At 43.0% G+C, this 23479-nt stretch overlaps 1 protein-coding gene across 14 annotated transcripts in view; it reads left to right on the forward strand.

The window, feature by feature from the left end:
* The window catches only part of LARP4B (La ribonucleoprotein 4B), a 505004-nt gene that overhangs the window by 405392 nt on the left and 76133 nt on the right, over positions 1 to 23479 (forward strand). For 13 of the 14 annotated variants that reach the window (XM_033931553.1, XM_033931560.1, XM_033931554.1 and 10 more), the window contains one exon: positions 3920 to 7925. The exons of the other annotated variant lie outside the window; for it this stretch is intronic. In XM_033931553.1, the coding sequence (XP_033787444.1) occupies positions 3920 to 4204 (285 nt within the window). In that variant the 3' untranslated portion in view covers positions 4205 to 7925. Of the gene's footprint in view, positions 1 to 3919; positions 7926 to 23479 lie in introns of those variants that run through there. 14 annotated transcript variants of the gene reach the window in all.

Here is a 23479-nt window from a genome sequence, read left to right on the forward strand (position 1 = left end):
ACTCTGGTTCTGTGTCAACTGTCAGGAGCTGCACAAACCTTCTTAGAGATCAGACTCCACAGGTGTCCCTTGAGGGGAGGAATGATGGCCTAATGCCTAATCCTCAGTAAGCCTGGTTCTAAGAGGCTCAGCATTTAAAGATAGTTTTCACAGCATCCTGTGAACTGCATATATTTGCTTGAGGAGAGAGCTGTTGACTAAAAGGCTTCTTTGGATCTGTTTAGGACCTTTTTGAAACTTATTTTTTTATTTTAAAAATTTCTATTCTTCCTATCAACTAGGTGGATTACAAATGAATGTACATAAAGAGTAGTAAGTGGGAAAGAGGCCTGGAAAACTCTTAAAGACAGGCCGAGTGCACTATATTTCATGGGGGTGAGGGTGAATCCTCTCACACTAACTGAAAAGCGCTCCTTGCCCTGCAGATACTGTAATTGTGTGGCTTTAATATGATCTTTAACACATAAAATTACTCTCCCTCCTTTTCTTCATAGAAACATAGAAGATGACGGCAGAAAAAGGCTATAGCCCATCTAGTCTGCCCACTCTAACAACCCCACCCCCTTGAATTAACCCCGCTAGAGATACCCCATGTGTATCCCCTCTACATTTTTTTTACCTCCCTAGAGATCCCACATGTGTATCCCATTTCCTTTTAAAATCCGGCATGCTGCTGGCCTGAATCACCTGAAGTGGAAGTTCATTCCAACGATCGACCACTCTTTCGGTGAAGAAGAACTTCCTGGTGTCACCATGAAATTTCCCACCCCTGATTTTCAGCGGATGTCCTCTTGTGGCTGAGGGACCTCTAAAAAAGAAGATATCATCCTCCACCTCAATACGGCCGGTGATATATTTAAACGTTTCTATCATGTCTCCTCTCTCTCTACGTTCTTCGAGTGAGTATAGCTGCAATCTATTCAGCCTTTCCTCATACGGGAGGTCTTTGAGTCCCGAGACCTTCCTACATTGTCTTTCCTGATCAGATTATAGCCTGGTATAACTACATCCCAGTCATGGGGATCACCACACTTCCCCCTCCGTATTCGCAAATTCCATATCTACGGATTATGTTGTTCACGATTTTTGACCGGAAATTTTTTTTTTCAGTTTTCAGGCTATTTTTAGCCCTGTAAGCCCCCCCACCCCCACCCCACCCCGGTAGTCTAGCGGGTTTTCAGGCAGGAACGATCTTCCCATGCTCCTGCCCCATGCAGATCGCTCACAGGAAATGGCTCGAGAGACTACGGGAGCTCAAGGCAGCTATTTCCTGTGAGCGATCTGCACGGGGCAGGAGCATGGGAAGATCGCTCCTGCCTGAAAACCCGCTATACCACCAGGTAAGGCTTACAGGGCTAAAAATAGCCCGAAAAATGAAAAAAAAATTTCTGGTCAAAAATCACGAATAACAGAATCCATAGATATGAAATTTATGAATACGGAGTGGGAAGTGTGGCGATCCCCATAGCCGAGGGTTAAGGGCATAACCTGCCCGAATATTATTCGCGGTTTTTCCATATTTGCGGGCCTGCTCTGCCCCTAACCCCCACAATCCAACTCATCTTCTTCCATCACTGCTTCTAGATCCAGAATCTTGTTTTCCATACTTCAAGCATTAGTATATACTGCTTTCCAGACATTGCCCCCTTTTCCCTTATACTTACCTGAAGGCTTTGATCACCCTTTCCCATCACTTCTAGTTTAAAGCCCTCTTCAGTAGATTAGCCAGCCTGCCACTGAAGACACTTTTTCCCTTCTTTAATAGATGTATACCATCCCTGCTCATCAGCCCTTGGAAAATCATCCCATGGTCCAGGAAGTGTGTTCATTTCTGGTTCCAACATGTCATGCAGGGAGTGGTTAAATTTCTGCTGTTAGCATGTGAGGAGCCATCTTACTGTGCACGGAGACGCGTTTACGAATCCCATGTTAAAGTTTTCGATCAGGCAGGCGACGCCCTGAGGCAGCAGAATTGTGAAACGCTGGCCACCGTTGGTGTACTGATCGTGGATATAGGTTATTCAACTTTCTTACCTATCCTAATTATTGCACCACACAGAGCCTATAGATATTTCAGGGGAGGTTTTTGCCCAAACAAACTACTTTTGTGGGGTGGGAGGGTTTGTTTCTGAGGCTTTTTCCTCCCTCGAGTTTATTATTTTTGGCCTGTGTTTGTGGTTTTTCTTATTGTCTTCACTTTACACTGTCCATGTGAATGTTTGTATATTATCCAGGAAGCCAAAACAACAGGGAGGATGGACGATAATACCATCTGAACACCTGACTGCTTCACCTTCTCTCCCAGAGCCACAAAGTCACTTTTGATACATTTGCAGGGTTACCTGGCTGTATCAGTGCCAATGTGGATGAGCAGCATCGGATAATAGTTATCAGACTTGATGAATCTTGGCAATCTCTCTGTAACATCTTGCATTTTAGCACCATGTAGACAGCATACCTCCCAGGACATCATGTCTGGTCTGCAGATGGACGCTTCTGTACCACTCTGAAGGGAATCGCCAACCACTACTACCTTACGCCTTCTAGTGGTCATGGATCCAGCAATTTTAGGGATTTCAAGCTTCGGTCCTTCCTTTCCCTGGGATGCTCTCATCTCCTCCACTTCCAGGGCAGCATACTGGTTCTTCAGTTCAAGAGCGGGTGAAATCAATCTTGCAGGGTTCCGTAATCTGAGTCCAGGTATCTTCCCTCAGCACAGCCTCTTCTCCCCACTGCTGGAAATCTTTGGCGCCTCATGAACCATTTTATCACTGTATCCTCTCATTCTCACAGATTCTTCTCAGTCTCACAGATGCTCCTCTTTCAGTTCCTTAATGAGGGATTCAAGTTGAAGACAGCTTGTACATGGAACCACTCCTTCTGCCTAGGTGACATTTTCTGTCTGCATAGAGACAGAAGCTGTAACCTGAGCAGCAGCTTTGGTAACACGATGTTTCCCAGCCATAGTGTGGTTGAAGAAGTACTTACACCTGGAAGAAAAAGAAAAATCCTACCAAACATAGTAACATAGTAGATGACAGCAGATAAAGACCCTAATGGTCCATCTAGTCTGCCCAACCTGATTCAATGCAATGCCCTGTTCCTGGTTGACTGAAGAGCTAAAAAAGCTCCACTTTGGGGTGGGCAGGTGGGTCCCAAATTGACGAGCTAGGTCAAAAACTGATTGAGTGGAAGGCAGCAGAGGGTAGTGATCAAGGGAGATCGCTCTGAGGAAAAGGATGTTACCAGTGGTGTGCCTCAAGGTTCTATTCTTGGGCCTGTTCTTTTTAATATTTTTATAAACAATATTGCTGAAGGGCTGCCGGGTAAGGTTTGCCTCTTTGCGGATGATGCCAAAATCTGCAACAGAGTAGATACCTAAGATGGTGTGAATAACATGAAGAAAGACCTGGCAAAGCTTGAAGAATGGTCCAAAATTTGGCAGCTAAAATTTATTGCTAAGAAATGCAAGGTTATGCATTTGGGCTGCAAAAGCTCGAAGGAACGGTACAGTTTAGGGAGTGAAGAACTGTTTTAACAATAGAGAGACCTGCATACACAGTTGCTAATATAATTCTGTCATCAAGATCTTGATCCAATTACAGCTTTGCCTTGTGCATGAACAGGGTCATACTCTTCCTTGAAAGAATCAATAAGTGAAGCACTGTTACATAAGCCTTGCCATTCAATGAGTCAGAACCATTTGTGACATAGAATTAGGTTGCTAACTATGCTTTCATGTGTCCCTATCACACCATAGAGATGTTTTAGGTATCACAAAATACTGGTATGTTAAAGGTAAGACATTTTAGTACTCAAGAGAGAGAGCTTATCATTAAAATGGTTATATGATAGACAAAATTGAAATACCAATGTCCCAAATTGTCTTATTTTTGTTTACCCATTTTAAATTACACAGGAATTACGGAAGCCTAGTTATGCAGAGATTTGCCAGCGAATAAGTAAGGATACACCCACATTGCAACCACAGAAGGAGCAGAAGCCAAACACTGTAGCTTGTATAAAAGAAGAGAGAAAACCCACTGACTTATCAACAGAGAAATCCAGGGAACTCCTTCCTGCCAAGGCAAACCCAGGCCGACCCAAAGACCAGAGACGACCATCAGGGCGTAGATCGTCCCCTCCAGCAACAGGAAAAAGATTAAATAAAGAACAAAATACACCCCCAAAATCTCCTCAGTGAACATAGTATTGGAAAGAAGAATGAAAAAATTCCTACTTAAAACATATTAAAAGTAATGCAATCTTTGCCCCCTCATCCCTCAGAATACAGAGAATGAGTTGCTGGTTAGGAGCTTGCAGCAGTATTAAGCATATGGAACTTAAGGATTTTTTTTCTCCCAGTGAAATATTTGCCCACATTTGAACCAGCAGTCTGTTCTTCCTGGATCTAAACCGTAAGTTTAGGTTGGTGCTTAATTGGAGGAAACACACATAGCCTGTTTTTCAGGTTTAAAAATTCATTTAACTAACTTGGGTATATTATTTTTTAATTTAAAATTTCAGTATGATAACATGAATGCAAGATTGTTTAGTGATTGTTTTCTACACTACGAAGCAGAACTGTGCTGTAGAATTTTTAAATCGGTCTAGAAGTTCATATTTTTAATATCAAAAACAACTGATATTTACTGATAATGAAAGCTAAGTATTTAGAATACAGAGCATGGTAAAATTTACAAAATATCAAGACCTTATTTTTCTCAAGCTGCTATGTCAGTATAGAAAACTTGCACTTTTAGGTTAAACTATTACAGTTAAGTCTAGCAATGTTTATAGAATGTCTTTGAATCTAACAGTTGGGAGATATAAAACATAATTAATCCCGTGGATAGCACCTTATTGAGTTTCAGACTATTGAAGGTTTTCAATGTACTGCAAGCAATTAACTAGCTTCTCACTCCAAAATAATAGAAATGTGATAAAAACAAAGCACATTGTTATAGAAGAGATGTTAGACTACATGAGCTTTCTGGTTTACCTCTGCTCCTTGTATTTTTTGTTAAACCCATGCTCAGGAGCACTTTGAAGAAGCTTCTCTAGTCAGCATGGTATGACATCCTTGAACTGCAAACAGATTTGAATTTTTTTCTTAGTTTTTGTTTTTAAAGTATACTGATAATGGTATTTTTCTTTTGTGTGATAGAAGAAAAAGTCCTTACTATTCACATCTGGGTGGCATTTCTCACTCAATCACTTTAGGAGTGATGCTTTCTGAAGGTCAGGGTGCACTAAACTTAGCAGATTTCTAATAAAGTTGTATCTAAATTATTTGTGTTTTGAAAATGCCTAAATATTTTTTGAGTATTCAGGACAGCGGGCATTTCATATGACTACATTTCCCGCTAACTATAGCAGTACAGTTTATTCCACAAAATGTTTATTTAAACAACTGATTTTTTTAAAGAAGATTTCCATCCAATATTTAAAGACTTGAATTTTATTTAAACTTGAAAATGACTTTGCCTTAACTTTTGTATAAGACAGGTTAGAGTTAAGTCTGACCCTTTGAAGGGTTAGTGTGAGTGGAATACAGAATTACTCAGTTACAGTATATATCGTCACTGATTTTACTGAGTAAACTTACTGTAGCACAGGAACTAGCAGCAGGTTTTGTAATATACATTAAAGATCTCAAGCATTTGATCTTTTTTTCAGATTGTTAAAAAAATCCTGTAAATGCAAATAGTCAATACTGTATTAAATATGTGCACTTGGAAGTGTGTGCTTTGCTTGTACAGTTGTAAATAATCAGAACATATAAAAAGGTACCCTAAGAAAAAAATGATAAAAATTATTGTTGATATAAATGTTGCTGTTGAGCTGGATGTAGATAAACTAAATGTTGTGGTTTGAATATCACTATAATTTGTTTTTTTGGGGGGGAGGGAGGGGTTCGCTTTATTTTACTCTGATGTGCTGAATTGACTGCCTTTTCACTGCAAAAAGGAGATGATGGCCTTATCTAGAGCTCTCTTTCTTCATTATTAGTAAAAGTGTGCATTTTAATTAACATGAAAATTTTGTGTTTAATAGGGAAAATAGTAAAAACTAGCCACCACATTGATTTATATTGTTTCAGCTGAAACAATCTATATACTTGATGTACTTAGGTGCCTACTAGTGTGTGTCAGTGTCAGCAATGTGTCTGACAGATACCACTTTGAAGGACCTAAGAACCTGGACTGAAAGAAGGCACGTGGACATTCAGTGGCTCATGGACTAATGGATGCAGCAAATGGCCATGTCACATGCCTTGTTCTGTGCGGACTAGAGGAAGAACACAGTGACACAGTAGTAGTAAGGTGGGGAAACAAACCAGTGATTTGGAAGGATTGAAAGAGCAAATGGTGGAGTAGGGTTTGCTATATATCAACTTGTTCCCTCATAACATTTTTGTATATGTCAATTATAAATATTTGGACTATATTTTTTTAGCAAATCCCAGACTGCCAAAACACCCCAAAGCCTTATCTGACTACTATTTCCAAAGCAGTTCCTATCCCCAGTTGACTTTGATGCAAATTAATTTTCTAATACCAGAAAATCTGTGGCATTTGTTTTTTTTCTAGAACATTTCAAAGGGAACTATTTTCATCCAAATTGGTTCGCTTTTTAAAACTCTTGATGAAATATGCATTGTAGTTGAGAATTTAGTTTTGACTTAGAATTATTTTTTTCTTAATGCACACTTTAAATATCACTAAAGGAAAGGTTGGCTATTTAAGAGCTAATCTTTTCCCAGTTGGCAGTGAATATGGCAGGTAGACGTCTTAAGCCAGCTGTAGTGATATGTTTGGTTTTTCTGTTTAACATATGAGCCTTCAACAGCTGCAAACATTAAAAAATGAGCATGGTCATTTACAGTAACAGGTGGTGATTAAAGCAACTGATACATAAGGTGAGCAAGACTTGTTGAACTACTCTGAAGTGTTTGCCATTTTTACTAGGTCAATACACTGTAATTATCACCCAGCAAAAATGTTGCATCAAGAATTTCAGACTTGCTGTTATGTGTTTTTTAATAGCTTTATTTTTGATTAAGCAAAATAACATGCCAAATAGCTGTGACATCCTTATTCTCATCCGTACTGCAGTTGATCTCGATAGTTTCCACTGAATAATCGGTAATATGAGATGAAGGGCAAAGTTGTCATAAATTTAGACCTGTCCTCCGGCAAACATTGAGCCTTTGAGTCTCACAGGTCCTTAACTAACTATGCTACATGTCCAAATTGTAAGAAAATCTTTTGAAATATTTCATAAAATGTCGTCTAAATTAAATGTGCCAGGATACTTATAGTTAAATATAACTTTTTAATATGTTTATTTTTGCAGTAATGCCTTCTTAGTTGGTAATGATATCTGGAACCACTGTAAATGAGCTAGGAAACATGTTTCAAAGTTATCGTGCAATGGATTTTGACAAAATCCCCACCATGCCTCTAACTGATTTTGTAATCAGAAATTGAGCAGGTACTAGCAATAAGCTACTCTGCTTTGGCTGTATCTTTAAAAATTTCAGTTTGTATTAAGAGTCCTTGTTCATGAGTGTGATGCAGTGTTACTACAAGAGCAACAACTAACTCCTGGTGCATACCTTTTTTGTATGTCCTTCGGCTAGCTGTGAACAAGGTTTATATGTACTTTACAAACTATTACACTAATAGCAGCAGACAATCGAAGGAAAGAGCTAACAACTGCAATTTCATGAAACAAGTGTAATATGGAAAGTATTTTTTGAGGGTTTTTGTTTTTGTTCAATTTCTTCCATTAAGACTGGAATCAAGCTTATATGTAAATCTATTTCATAATTTAAGTTTCCTTTTGTGTCACACAATGTACAAATGTCTAATTTGGAAAAAAAAATGTAGGTTATGAAAAATAAAGATTTAGGCACTGTTTGATTTTTTCTTTTGTTTTCTTTAATTTAAATCAAAATATTTTATTCTGAAGGGAACCTTGTTTTTCCAGTATTGTTTCTCGTTATTTTTTTTAAAGCAAACATTTTAACTCATTGACATATACTAAAAATATTAATGACTTCATTGTAGACTCCAGAAATTTTACTTACAAAAAGATTGTTCAGATTAGATATGAGTAGAGACTGATGTGGGGAAAACATTTGGCCCCGCCCCATCCCTGTCTCATCCCCGTGAACTCAGTCCCTGTCCCCATAAGTTCCGTCCCCGCAAGCTATCTGAATCCATCAACCTAAGCCTCGCATAGTTATGATTTTACACTGAACTTATTTTATTAAAGTATAAAAAGAAACAATATTCTGTACAATTGTCATTTTATAAACACAAATAATACAGAACAAGGATCAACAAAACCCCTGTCTACCTTCCCTTTCACAAATATCCCCTCCAATATCGAGAAAACTGAATAAGCCAAATTATTACATAGAAAAATCATGCTAACAAAATACCACAGTCGCACATTACAGGAAGTGTTAAGGGAGTGCAACTAGGGCAACTGCCCCGTGATCAGAGAGCCCTAAGCCAGCTGGAAACTAAAGAATCGTGGCCTGGGCTTTGCGGTTCCCAGTTATGTCTAACACAAGCTCAGCAAGATGCATACTTCAAATCTGATATAGTCTAATACAAAAATAGAAAAATTATTTTTTCTACCTTTTTGTTGTCTCATCATTTTATTCTTCAAATCATGTTGGTCTCGGGTGCTGGTCTCTGTTTTCTTTTGTCTTCTCTTAAGTCACTTGTCAGGGTCTCCTGACCATTTTACATTTCTTCTTTCTTCATGTTCACCATCTTTCTTCTATCTTTGTGTATGTATTGTGCCCCATGTTCAGCATCTCCCTTTTCTGTCTCCTATACGTTCTTTTCTAGTATTTCTCCTGTGCCCATCTCCCTGCCTTCGTCATTTCACCATTCTATGATCCCCTCCTCCTACATTCTTATTCTCCCCCATGTCTAGCCATCTTCTTTCTGTGTCCATATACCACCCCATGTAGATGCAGCATTCCCTTTTTTGTCCCCTATTCCTGTATTCACATCCATGCCCATCTCCCCTCTTTTTGTATATCTCCCTGTGTTCAGCTTCTCCCCTCTCACTCCCTTACACCAATGTGTCTCACACTCTTTCTCCCTCCCTTCGCTATGTTCAATATTTCATTCACTCTTCCTTCATCCCCTTGGTTCCAGCTTTTCCCTTATCTCTCTTCCTCCCTGCAGGTCCTGCACCTCTCTCCCTTCCCTCTAGCTCCCTTCCCATGGGTCTAACATCTCTATCTCTCCCTTCAGGGCCCAGGTTTGGGTCTGGCACCTCTCCTTTCCCTCCAGCTCCACTCCACCCACCACAGGGACCCAGCACCTGTGTCCCTTCTCCCCCAGTTCCCAGACCAGATTCAGCAACTGCCTCCCTTCCCTTTAGCTCCAGCTGTTCAAGCAACCCTCCCCCCTTTGCGGGTGCAGTAGCCCCCTCTTGTGAGTTCAGCCCCTCTCCCTTCCTCTCTGTCTAACAGCCCCCTCCGCACCTTCCCTCCCTTGCTCGTGATTGCAGCTACGGGCAAAAAAAAACCCTGCAACTCCCTCGTCCCTTTGCGCCTCCCAAGGCAGGCCTACCAGCTTCTTAGAAGCATTCGTAGGACGAATAGGCAACATTGTCGCACAAAGTGCTGAAGCTCACTGAACCTTCTTCCCGCCAAGTTCCCTTCTGATATAACTTCTGGTGAAACTGGAAGTTACATCAGAAGGAGGGACTCGGCGGGAAGAAGGTTCAGTAAACTTCAGCTCTGCATGCAGTGATGTTGCCTCTTTGTCCTATGAACACTTCTAAGAAGCTGATAGGCCCGCCCTGCGGCCAAAGGGGGGAGTCACAGGTTTTTGTTTTTTTCTTTTTTGCCGGTAGCCGCGATTGCAAGGGACGATATCTGTTGGACCTGCGATGGGGAAGGGAGGGAGCTGATGACCGGGAGGGGTGGTAAGGGAGGCAACTAGCAGCAGATCCTTTACTACGGGGACAAGACCATCACCGCTTCACGGGGGTGGTGAAAAGCCTTGTCCTGTACCCACAGCAACCAGTCCATTTTTTTTATCCCCGTTCCTGCAGGGTTACCCATGGCTAGCCGCAGGAAACAGTCACCGTGTCATTCTCTAGATTTGGGTACAAAAAAATAAATCACTTTCTAAACCATGACATCACAGCATAGAGTTTGATAGGTTTGAAATTTTGTTTTGGTTGTTTGTTAAGGACATAAGAATTTGCCTCTGCTGGGTCAGACCAGAGGTCCATCGCGCCCAGCGGTCCACTCCCGCGGCGGCTCATCAGGTCCATGACCTGTAAAGTGATCTATTGTCTAGAACCTTTATAATCCTTTATATCCTTAAAACCCCTTTTCTTTTTATCTATACCCTTTCTTTCTCCTTTATCTGTAACCTTCAATTCCCTTATCCTTCAGGAATTTATCCAGTCCCTCTTTGAAACCCCATAATGTAGTCTGACCTATTACACCCTCCGGAAGCGCATTCTAGGTATCCACCACCCTCTGTGTTAAGAAGAATTTCCTAGCATTGGTTCTAAACCTGTCCCCTTTCAATTTCTCTGGATGTCCTCTTGTTCTTGTAGTTCCCAGTACGCCAAAGAACCTGTCCCTCTCCATCCTCTCTATGCCTTTCATAATCTTGTATGTCTCTATCATGTCTCCTCTGAGTCTCCGTTTCTCCAGGGAGAAGAGCCTAAGATTCTCTAACCTCTCAGCGTATGAAAGATTTTCCATACTCTTTGTCATTCGTGTGGCTCTTCTCTGGACCCTCTCAAGTATCGCCATATCCTTCTTAAGGTATGGTGACCAATATTGGACACAGTACTCCAGATGCGGGCGCACCATCGCCCAATACAGCGGCAGGATAACTTCCTTCGTTCTGGATGTAATACCCTTCTTGATAATACCCAACATTCTGTTTGCTTTCTTAGAGGCCGCTGCGCATTGGTGCCGTTGGTTCATTGTTGTATCCACTAACACTCCCAAGGTCTTTTTCAAGGTTGCTTTCCCCCAGTAACAACCACCCCCCCCCCATTGTGTAGCTGAACATCGGGTTCTTTTTCCCTATATGCATGACCTTGCATTTCTCCACATTGAAGTTCATCTGCAATTTATTCGTCCACTCCTCCAGTTTGGTCAGATCCCTTTGCAGTTCTTCACATTCCCCTACAGTTCGGACCCTGCTACAGAGTTGGATATCATCCGCAAATTTTATAACTTCGCACTTTGTTCCTGTTTCCAGGACATTAATAAATACATTGAACAGCAGCGGCTCAAGTACCGACCCCTGCGGTACACCGCTCGTGACCCTTCTCCAGCCTGAGTAGTGGCCTTTCACTGCAACCCGCTGCTTCCTGCCTACCAACCAATGTTTAACCCATCTGTATATGTCCCCTTCCACCCCATGGTTCCACAGTTTCTTAAGTAGCCGCTTATGTGGTACCTTGTCAAAAACCTTTTGGAAGTCAAGATATATGAGGTCTATAGGATCCCCTTTGTCCATATGGCTGTTTATCCCTTCAAAGAAGTGCAGCAAATTCATTTGGCACGATCTTCCTTTGCAGAAGCCATGTTGACTCGTTTTCATTAGCCTATTTTGCTGTCTTTTATCAGTGCTTCTACCATCTTGCCCGGTACTGAAGTCAAACTCACCGGTCTGTAGTTTCCCAGGTCACCTCTCGATCCCTTTTTAAAGATAGGTGTGACATTTGCTGTTTTCCAGTCTTCTGGGATCATTCCTGTTTTCAGGGATAGGTTGCAAACTTTTTGGAGTATTTCCGCTATTTTGTCTTTCAGTTCTTAAGAACATAAGCAATGCCTCCGCCGGGTCAGACCATAGGTCCATCCTGCCCAGCAGTCCACTCCCGCGGCGGCCCAAACAGATCACAACCTGTCTGAATCACCAGAAGGGGCCCCCTTGCCACCTTGGTTTCCCATTGAGTCCTATCTTCCCATCGAAGTCCTAACCCTCAGGTCTTGCACATGCACGACCTGGTTGGGTTTCTATACTTATTACCTGGTTAACTTTCTATACCTGTGTTACATCCCAGCACCTCTCTCAGTATCCCACGATCCCTTTATCCCTCAGGAATCTGTCCAATCCCTGTTTGAATCCTTGTACCGTACTCTGCCTGATCACTTCCTCCGGTAGCGCATTCCAAGTGTCCACGACCCTTTGTGTGAAAAAAAACTTCCTTGCATTTGTTTTGAACCTATCTCCCTTCAGTTTCTCCGAATGCCCCCTCGTACCTGTCGACCCCTTCAGCCTGAAGAATCTGTCCCTATCCACCCTCTCTATGCCCCTCATGATCTTGAAGGTCTCTATCATATCTCCCCTGAGCCTCCTTTTTTCCAGAGAGAAGAGCCCCAGCCTATCCAACCTCTCGGCTTATGGGCAGTGTTCCAGCCCTCTTACCAGTTTCGTTGCTCTCCTTTGGACTCTCTCAAGTACCGCCATGTCCTTCTTGAGGTACGGCGACCAATACTGAACGCAGTATTCCAGATGTGGACGCACCATCGCTCGATACAATGGCATGATGACTTCCCGCGTCCTGGTTGTTATGCCCCTCTTTATGATGCCCAGCATCCTGTTGGCTTTTTTTGAGGCTGCTGCGCATTGTGCAGATGGCTTCAGTGATGCATCCACCAGCACACCCAAGTCTCTCTCAAGACTGCTATCTGCCAACAATGCCCCCCCCCAATTTGTAGTTGAACAACAGGTTCTTTTTCCCTATATGCATGACCTTGCATTTTTCCACGTTAAAGCGCATTTGCCATTTGTTTGCCCAGTCTTCCAGCTTGCCCAGGTCCCTTTGCAGGTCCTCACACTCCTCCCTGGACCTAACTCTGCCGCACAGTTTGGTATCGTCTGCAAATTTTATAACCTCGCACTTTGCCTCCTTTTCCAGGTCATTGATAAATATGTTGAAGAGTAACGGCCCCAGCACCGATCCCTGTGGCACACCGCTCGTGACTCCCCGCCAGTCAGAATATTGTCCCTTTACTCCGACCCTCTGCAGTCCCTGGACCTAACTCTGCCGCACAGTTTGGTATCGTCTGCAAATTTTATAACCTCGCACTTTGCCTCCTTTTCCAGGTCATTGATAAATATGTTGAAGAGTAACGGCCCCAGCACCGATCCCTGTGGCACACCGCTCGTGACTCCCCGCCAGTCAGAATATTGTCCCTTTACTCCGACCCTCTGCAGTCTACCCGACAACCAGTGCTCGATCCATCTGTGCACATCCCCTCCCACCCCGTGCTTCCACAGCTTCCTAAGCAGCCTTTCATGTGTCACCTTGTCGAAAGCCTTTTGAAAATCGAGGTAAATGATGTCTATAGGTTCCCCATTGTCCACCCGACTGCTTATTCCCTCAAAGAAGTACAGAAGGTTCGTTAAGCATGACCTTCCCTTACAGAATCCATGCTGGCTTGTTCTCAGTAGGCCATATCTCTCGATGTGCTCACAAATACCGTCCTTGATCATAGCTTCCACCATCTTCCCTATAATTGAAGTCAGGCTCACCGGCCTGTAGTTCCCGGGGTCACCCCTCGATCCCTTTTTGAAGATAGGTGTGACATTCGCCAATTTCCAGTCCTCTGGTACCTCTCCAGTTTTCAAGGATAGGTTGCAAACATGTTGGATTGTGCCCACTATTTCTTGTCTTAGTTCTTTTAGAACCCTTGGGTGGATCCCGTCCGGGCCCGGCGATCTGCCGCATTTTAACCTGTCTATCTGTTTGAGGACATCCTCCTTACTTACCTCTATGTGTTCCAATTTTTCAGCCTGTTCCCCACTCATGAGCTCCTCTGAGTCCGGTATATTAGATGTGTCTTCTCTCGTGAAAACCGACGAGAAGAACGTGTTCAACCTCTCAGCTACCTCTTTATCCTCCTTAATCACTCCCTTCCTATCCCCATCGTCCAACGGCCCCACCTCCTCTCTCGCTGGTCGCTTCCCCTTTACGTAACTGAAGAATGCCTTGAAGTTTTTCGCCTCCCTGGCCAGCCCCTCTTCGTATTTCCCTTTTGCTTTTCTAACCTCTCGGTGGCATTCCTTTTGGCATTTCCTGTGCGCCTGGTGATTTTCCTCCGTTGGGTCCTTTTTCCATCTCCGGAAAGATACTTTTTTGTCATTTATTGCCCTCTTTACTTCTATTGAGATCCAAACCGGGTCCTTTGACCGCTTGTTCTTGCCGCCTTTCCTGAAACTGGGGACGTACATTCTTTGTGCTTCCTGCAGGGTGTCCCTTAATAGGGTCCAGGCGCTTCCTACAGTCTCCATCCTAAGGATGTTTCTGAGCTTCCTCCCTACCATTTCCCTCATAGCAACATAGTTCCCTTTCCTGAAGTTGAGCGCATTTGTTGCGGTCCTCCTTACTGTGGGTGTCCCCCTTTCTAATGTGAATCTGATCGCGTTGTGGTCACTGTTGCCTAGTGGTCCTCCCACTTCTACCCCTCTTGCAGGCCCCCCTAATCCGTTTAGGATGAGGTTAAGAGTAGCACTCCCTCGCATCGGTTCCCTGACTAGTTGCTCCATGAAGCAGTCCCTCACAGCTTCTACAAATCCTGTTTCCCTAGTGCAGTTGGAGTGACCCGTACTCCAGTCAATCCCCGGGTAGTTGAAGTCCCCCATCACTGTTACACTTCCAGTCTTGCATTCTTGTCTCAGTTCAGCTTCCAAGTCATGTCCGACTCCTTCCGGCGTACCAGGTGGGCGATAGTACAGCCCCAGTTTTATGCCTGCACCCTTGTTTCCCGGCAATTTGACCCATAGCGATTCCAGCCCCTCTGCCTTCTTTGGCATATCCATCCCGACCGAGTAGATAGAGTCCTTTATATATAGTGCTATGCCTCCCCCCTTCTTGTGGGTCCTGTCCCTCCTCTGTCCACCATGTTTCTGTAATTCCAATTATATCCAGGTCCTCCCCCTTGGCCACAACCTCTAGTTCACCCATCATGGCCATGAGGCTTCTTGCATTTGCGTATAAGCACCGCAAGTCCCGTCGTTTTTCCTCCACCTCCGTATTTACCTGGGCCGCCTCCCCTTGAATTTCGGGCAGTTCTCCTGTTCCCTGTGCTGCTTTGCCCTCAGCCTTTACCCTCGTAGCTTTCGGTTTCCCCACATTCCCGCTACCCCACTCCCCCGCTTTTTCTCCGGGTTTTCTAGCCCTACCGGCCCCCTCCTGGGCTATCATCCTTTGAGCCTCCGTTTGATCCCCCTCGCCTTGTGGCACCCCTATATTGCCCTCAGCTTTCGCCCTTGTGCCACCCAGTCCCCCTGTGTCTCCATGCCCCTTAGTCTCCTCCCAGCAAGCTCCCTTTACCTGATGTTTCCCTCGCTGTCTGATCATAAGATCCACCGGTCTCTCTACTTCCTCCTTGCAGTCAGCCCATTCAGCATCTGTTCTGGATACTGTTGTCCGAAGTGTCAACATCAGATCAGCTGTCGGCTTTCTCCCTCTCCTCAGTTTAAAGCCCTCTCGATCTCCTTCCTCACATTGGCTGCCAGAAGTCTAGTTCCCGCTGTGCTCAGGTGCAGGCCGTCCCGCTGGTAGAGCTTGTTCTTTCCCCAGAAGGACGTCCAGTTCCTCACAAAGTGGAAGCCCTCCTCCTGGCACCATCTCCTCAACCATGCATTCACAGCTTGGAGGACTGCCTACCTCTTTGCATCTGCTCTCGGTACAGGCAGGATCTCTGAGAATGCTATCCTCCGGGTACTCCGCGTCAGCTTTCGTCCCAGGGCCCTGAACTGGTCAGTCAGTGTGGCCATGCTGAAGTTCCTCCGGTTCACATCATCCATCTGGGCCCAGGGATTTGTTGGTTTTCAATCTGTCTATCTGTTAGAGGACATCTTCGAGACTTACCTCTATCGTCGATAGTTTTTCTTCCGGGTCTCCTTTGAACATTTTTTCGGGTTTCGGTACATTGGATATGTCCTCGCTTGTAAAGACTGATGAGAAGAACATGTTTAATCTGTCAGCCACCTCTTTTTCCCCCTTACTGCTCCTTTTTTGTCTCCATTGTCCAGCAGTCCCACTTCCTCCCGCGCCGGTTGTTTCCCTTTAACATATCTGAAGAATGATTTGAAATTCCTTCCTTCCCCGGCCAGTCTCTCTTCGTATTCTCTCTTCTCTCTCCTAACCACTCGGTGACATTCTTTTTGGTGTTTCCTGTGCTCTTTCCCATTTTCCTCGGTTTTGTCCTTTTTCCACTTCCAGAACGATTTTTTCTTGTCCTCTATCACTTTCTTCACTTCCTTGGTTATCCACACTGGGTCCTTTGTTTGATTCTTTTTGCACCCTTTTCTAAATCTGGGGACATACAGATTTTGTGCTTCTTGTACCGTGTCCTTGAATAGGGACCAGGCTTCCTCCACGGTCTTTGTTTTTCTTGAGCTTTTCCTGAGTTTCTTTCTCACCATTTCTCTCATAGCATCATAGTTCCCTTTCTTGAAGTTGAGCGTTGTCGCTGTGGTTCTTTTCCCCTTTTGATGTTCCTACTTCTAATTTGTACTGGATCATGTTGTGATCACTGTTTCCTAGTGGTCCTAGTACTTCTACTCCCTTTGCAGGTCCCCCCCCAGCCCGTTGAGTAGTAGGTCGAGAGTGGCATTCCCTCTCGTTGGTTCCTTGACGAGTTGTTCCATGAAGCAGTCCTGCACTGCCTCTAGGAATTCCGTTTCCCGAGCGTTGTTTGAGTTTCCAATACTCCAGTATAGCACGGGGAAGTTAAAGTCCCCCATTACTATGACTTTCCGTTCTTGCATTCCCGCCTTAATTCTGCTTCCAGTTCTTTGTCTTTTGCTTCTGTTTGTCCAGGTGGATGATAGTACAGTCCCAGTTTTATGTCAGATCCACTTCTTCCTGGTAATTTAACCCATAATGATTCTAATCCATCCTTCTCCACTGCTGTATCCACTATGGACTAGTGAATGGTGTCCTTTATATATAGTGCTATTCCTCCGCCCTTCTTGTGCGTCCTGTCTTTTCTATAGAGTTTGTACCCTGGCAGTACTATGTCCTATTTGTGTTCCTCGTTCCACCATGTTTCCGTGATTCCAATGATATCTAGGTCCTCTTTTTTGGCCGTGGCTTCCAGTTCTCCCATTTTGTTCCTTAGGCTCCTTGCATTTGCGTACAAGCAGTTTAGGGCCTGGTTTATTTCTTTCTCTGTTGTTTTTCTCTGTGATTCGTTCCTCTTGTCGTCCCTTTTTTGAGCTGCTAGTCCCCGAGTTTTGTTAATTTCATCCTCTTTCTCTGGTGCATCTTTTTTGTCCGCAACTTGTTTCCTCAAATTCTCCTGATCCTCTAGCTCTTGTTGTTTGCCCTTGTTTTTGTTCGCCAATTCCTCATGTTCCTTGAACTCCTGTTGGTTGCCTTTTATTTCTACCCAAACACAAAATACACTCTGAAAAAACTGCCACAACCTAAACTAGATACTACGAAAAGGCAGAATAGTCAACAGGTTCAGGAAAGGGGGCGCTCAAAGGCGATACTGTACACCGAAACACTAAACAGAAAAATACTCTATATATAAGGTGCCCTCGGTGTGAACGAGCAGCGACGGGAGATAAGCTCCAACGCTTCACAAGTCAGGTAGAAGTCATAAACCCCCACCCGCACACCATCACTGGGCACCCAATGTTTGCAATAATCAAAGTGAAAACACTCACAAATCAAATCAAAAAATCAACTGAGGTGAAAAACAAGTGAAACCTCTGAGCGGCCCCTAACAGAACCAATCCAGCCAGCTCCCCAGCAAAAATCAAAGTGCCAAAATGAAAAACAGACTTAGCTGAATGTTGTAAACCAGGGGTGCCCACACTTTTTGGGCTTGCGAGCTACTTTTAAAATGACCAAGTCAAAATGATCTACCAACAATAAAATTTTAAAAAAAAACACAACGCACACTGTACGCATACAATTGTTAATTATCATTCCTATTCCGGGGTTTTTTCAGAGGTCAAAGCAGATGACTCTATGCACTGTCACCTCAGTAACAACCATACAAAAATAGACAAATACCCCCCCCTCCCTTTTTACTAAACCACGATAGCAGTTTTTAGCGCAGGGAGCTGCGCTGAATGCCCAGCGCTGCTCTCGACGCTCATAGGCTCCCTGCGCTAAAAACCTCTATTGCGGTTTAGTAAAAGGGGACCATATTGTAAAATATAGAGAGCAGATATAAATTCAGACACATTTTGATCACTAAATTTAAAATAAAATCATTTTTCCTACCTTGTCTGGTGATTTCTTTCTTCTTCTGACTGTGCATCCAATCTTTCTTCCCTTCTTTTAGCCTGTATGCTTCCTCTCTTCCTGACCTCATTCCCCCCCCCAATGTTTTCTTCTTCTCTCCTTGCCCTCTCTTTCTTTCTCTCTTCATGCCCCCATTCTTTTTTTCTGTTTCTCTTCTTTCCTTTTGTCTCCCTGCCTGCCCTCTTTCTCCCTCCCTGCCCACCCACAAGCCACTGCTTCTGCCGCTGCCATCGGATAACAGGCCCCCAAAGCCGCCCGCCGCCGGCCAAGCTCTCCTTGCTTCGGGCCCATCAGCATTCCTCTCCCCGACGTCAATTTTGCCGTCGGAGAGGAAGTTCCGCTGGCCAGAACTTCCTCTCCGACGGCACAATTGAGGTCGGAAAGAGGAAGGCTGATCGGCCCAAGATCGACATTTTGGGAAAAATGCTGCCGGGTCCTGCCTTTGAGGAAACAGAAAGTAGGCAGGACCTGGCAGCAAGAAGAGCAAATCGCAAGCTTCACTGACCTGTCTCCCGCTTTAGCCCGCGAACAGGGCTCTAACATGTGCGTGCCGGCTTCCCTTCTTACCCCCTCCCCCTCCCTGGACATAACTTCCGGTTTCAGAGGGAAGCGAAGGGAAGCCGGTACAAGCACATGTTAGCCCCCGGAGCATAAGTTCTCCAAGCCTTTTTTTGTTTTGTTTTTTTAATGTTGAACAGCGGAGGCAGCAGCAGAATTCAGGAGCGGGCCAGTCAGGAGGGGAAAAAAGAGAAGGGAAGAAGGGAACCAGTTCTGCGATCGACTGGGGTCGCCTGAGCGAGCGACCTGTCGATCGCGATCGACGCGTTGAGCACCCCTGTTGTAAACATATCTGGAGCACAAGAATAAAACCACTACAGAACACCAGGTTCAACCAGCCTGGTTTCGGGAACGAACCCTTCTTCAGGAACCCATACTGGAAGCTGTGAAAATCTTTCCAGCTGACTCAGATTTTCACAGCTTCCAGTATGGGTTCCTGAAGAAGGGCTCGTTCCCGAAACCAGGCTGGTTGAACCTGGTGTTCTGTAGTGGTTTTATTCTTGTGCTCCAGATATGTTTACAACATTCAGCTAAGTCTGTTTTTCATTTTGGCACTTTGATTTTTGCTGGGGAGCTGGCTGGATTGGTTCTGTTAGGGGCCGCTCAGAGGTTTCACTTGTTTTTCACCTCAGTTGATTTTTTGATTTGATTTGTGAGTGTTTTCACTTTGATTATTGCACACATTGGGTGCCCAGTGATGGTGTGCGGGTGGGGGTTTATGATTTTTACCTGACTTGTGAAGCGTTGGAGCTTGTCTCCCGTCGCTGCTCGTTCACACTGAGGGCACCTTATATATAGAGTATTTTTCTGCTTAGTGTTTCGGTGTACAGTATTGCCTCTGAGCGCCCCCTTTCCTGAACCTGTTGACTATTCTGCCTTTTCGTAGTTTCTAGTTTTTGTTTCTACCCAGCATTTTTCCCACTAAGTATCTTCTTTGGATACTCTCGCCCGAACCGTCGACGTCAGGTCGATTATCGGCTTTCCCCTTATTAGTTTAAAGCCTGTTCTATGCCTCTCTTGACGTTGCTTGCTAGAAGTCTCGTTCCTGCCGTGCTCAGTTGTAGTCCGTCCCTCATGAAGAGGTTGTTCTTCCCTCAAAACACTGTCCAGTTCCTCACAAAGTGGAATCCCTCCTCTTCGCACCATCTCCGCAGCCATGTGTTTATTGCTTGTAGTTCCATCTGCCTCTTCTCGTCTGCCCTCGGTACTAGCAGGATCTCCAAGAATGCTATCTTCTGTGTCCTCGGCTTCAGTTTCCTTCCCAGGCTCTTGAACTGTTCAGTTAGTGCATTCCTGCTGTATCTTCTCCTGTTGACATCGTTTGTCCCAACGTTATATTCTGTATTTCAAAAACTATTATCCATTCATTGTGGCACACAATAAATTGTGTAAATATATACAATTGAAATAAAATATAAATTCATGCAAACATAGCATTTACATCTAAATGCAGTTAAAAACATTGTAAGTATTTCCTTTGGACCCTAGAGGCATATCAAGCTAATAGAGAAACATGTCTAAAAAGCTGCATTCTTCCTATATAGTCACCTATCTTAAAGCAAACCTCTCAGATTCATGTTTTGCAAACAATCCAGTTTTTTATGATTTATGTTTGACTTGATATACCTGTATATGGGGTCCTTTTACTAAGCAGCAGTAAAAATAGGCCTTAGTTTGCTCTTATGGAGTTAAGGAATGGCCTAGTTGTTAGAGCAGCTGCCTTAGTACCCTGAGGTTATGAGTTTGATTCCCACTACAGCTCCTTGTGACTCTGGAACAAGTCACTTAACAACTGAGTTGCCCCAGATACAAAATAAGTACCTGTCAAAAAATATGTAAACCGCTTTGATTGTGTAAACAACACAGAAAAAGTAGTATACTCGTCCCATCCCCTTTACCTTATGCTGATCTTTTCTGCATGCTAAGGCCATTTTTATCACAGCTCTAAAAATCCCACTTTTCTATTTTTTTTTTAATTTTTTTTTTTTTGCATTAATGGTCTTATGCTAATATTTCCATTAGTACATGTAGATTGTTTTGAAAAATTGCTGCAGGAACACTTACCAGCTCTTATTTTGTAAGTGGTAAGGGCTCCTGCATCATCCATGCTCTAACTAGTTAGTGTGCGGTAATTTACATTCACTAACTAGTTCTCTGAGGACAAGCAGGCATAATATTCTTACATGATGTCATCCATAGAACCTGGTAAAGACACTGCCAAGTGCACTGTCACTTTAAATCTTTAGACAGTATCCATACCATACACGTGCCGGTGCCCTCCAACCTAGCGTTGGCTTGTGGGACCATCAGTTCTTTGTTTTCCATGGAACCGAGAAGCTGTGTCTTCAGTTTTCTCTTCAGTGCATCAAACTTTTGCCTTATATTTATGTACCTTCCTGTACTTATTTTCTCTATTTTCCTCATTTCTTGTTTTTATCATGTTCCAGTATTTCACCTGACTTTAGTTCATTTTTGTCAATTTTTGGCCATCGGGCTATTCAGAGATCTTTAAGTCTGTCCACATACGCCTTATCACGAAGACCACACACCATTTTAGTAGCCTTCCTCTGGACCAACTCCATCCTTTTTATATCTTTTTGAAGATGCGGTCTCCAAAATTGTACACAATATTCTAAATGAGGTCTCACCAGAGTCTTGTACAGAGGCATCAATACCTCCTTTTGCCTACTGGCCATACCTCTCCCTATGCAACTTAGCATTCTTCTAGCTTTCACCGTTACCTTTTCAACCTGTTTGGCCACCTTAAGATCACATACAATCACACCGAAGTCCCTGGCAGTCCACAGCATGCATGGAATCCTTCTCTAGCACCAGAGTTCAAATAAGTCAATCCTCTTTCTGTCTTGTTTCCGTAAAGTCCAACTTTCGCAATTGACCATTGAGAAAATGAGTACATGATATTTGTCTGATATTTGTTTTAAGTGTTATTTCCTTGCTTTTAAACACCTTATCAAGAGCCTTCATTATAGAGTGACCATTTGCTATTCTGCTGAGTATTTCTTCACTGCTAGTTGTTTCCTTGTTTACCAACAAGCCTAAAAGATTAAAACTCTACAACTTCTATCAACTCAAGTTTAAAATCTTCATTTTCCATATTCATAATCTTTGTTTTGTTCAGTTCTAATCCCATGTTATGACTTTCAACTTTAACTTTTCTTAGCAGATACATGGCTTCATTACTACTGGTAATGAGCAATGTGTCATCTGGATAATGCATGTTTATATTTTGACCACTTACTTTAAAACCAATGCTCTCTTCTTCCAAATTTGGTTTTCTGAAAATAGCTTTGCCATAAACATTGAACAATTAGGGTGACAATGCATCCTTGCATTATGCCACATTTTATTGAGAACCAATCGGTGTTTCCATATTCAGTTCTCGCTGCAGCTTCTTGATTTTCATAGAGGCTCTTTAACAACTGAATTATATGTTTTGTTATTTCCATTTGTACTAGAGTTCTCCATAGTTTATTGTGATCCATAGTCAAAAGCTTTGCTATAATCAATGAAACAAAAGTATACAGGCTTTTGATATTCTTTACTCATCTCCAATATCAATCTAGCCTTGGTAGTTATGTCTCTAGTTCCTCAACTTTTTCTGAAACCAGCCTGAACTTCAGGTAGTTCTTGCTCAACGTATGATCGTAACCTTCATTGTATTATTTTCAGCAATATTTTGCTGGCATGTGGAAGTAATGTAATCATCCTATAGTTATAATCTTTTGCATCATCTTCGGTATAGGTATAAAAGTGATCTCCAATCTGTTGGCCAAATTATTTCCTTCCAAATCTGTTGACACAGTCGAGTGAGAGCCAAGATAGCACCTTCTGAGCCTTTAATTCAATTAGAATACTGTTAATGTCAGATGACTTATATGATGAAGCTTTAATTGCCACTTTAACCTCACACACATGAAAACTGGCATGGCATTCATCCTCAACAATAAGCTTTCGAAGATGGTACTAAAGTATAATGTTATCAGTGATAGTTATGTCAATCCATTTACAGGGAAAGTCAACCATTGTTACCTTGATTCAAGTATGTGCTCCAATGTCAAATGCGGAAGATGGGGATGTAGAATTGTTTAATGAACAATTTTTAAATGTAATATATCAAACATTAAAACAAGACCTACTGTCATAAAGGGAGATTTTAATGCAAAGGTAGGAAGTAACACCTGAAGAAGCTATGGTGGGAAAGTATGGTATAGGAGAAATAATTGAAACCGGCGATAATCTAGTACAGTTTTGCAAGACCAATCAATTATGAATACACATCATAAATGTCATCAGTACATATAGATCTCTCTGAACGGTATGTATCAAAATCAAATTGAATATATCTGCACAGGACAAAGACGGAAATCTGCAGTTTTGGTGGCAACTAACATTGATTGTGGAAACTGATTGTTGAAGTGACCATGAGCTTTAGACATGTAAAAATCAAGGTAAAGCTACATAAGAAGATCATTAGAGGTCTTCCAAAATTTGATACTGAAAATAATCCACAAGATTATTGGATAAAAAAACAACTGATTTGCTGTTCTTGATACAGAAAATAGAGAGCCTGAAGAGTTATGGAATGACATCAAAACTAGTGATGAAGCTTGAAATA

Source organism: Geotrypetes seraphini, chromosome 2 (assembly GCF_902459505.1).
Source record: "Geotrypetes seraphini chromosome 2, aGeoSer1.1, whole genome shotgun sequence".
Taxonomy (NCBI): Eukaryota; Metazoa; Chordata; class Amphibia; order Gymnophiona; family Dermophiidae; genus Geotrypetes; species Geotrypetes seraphini.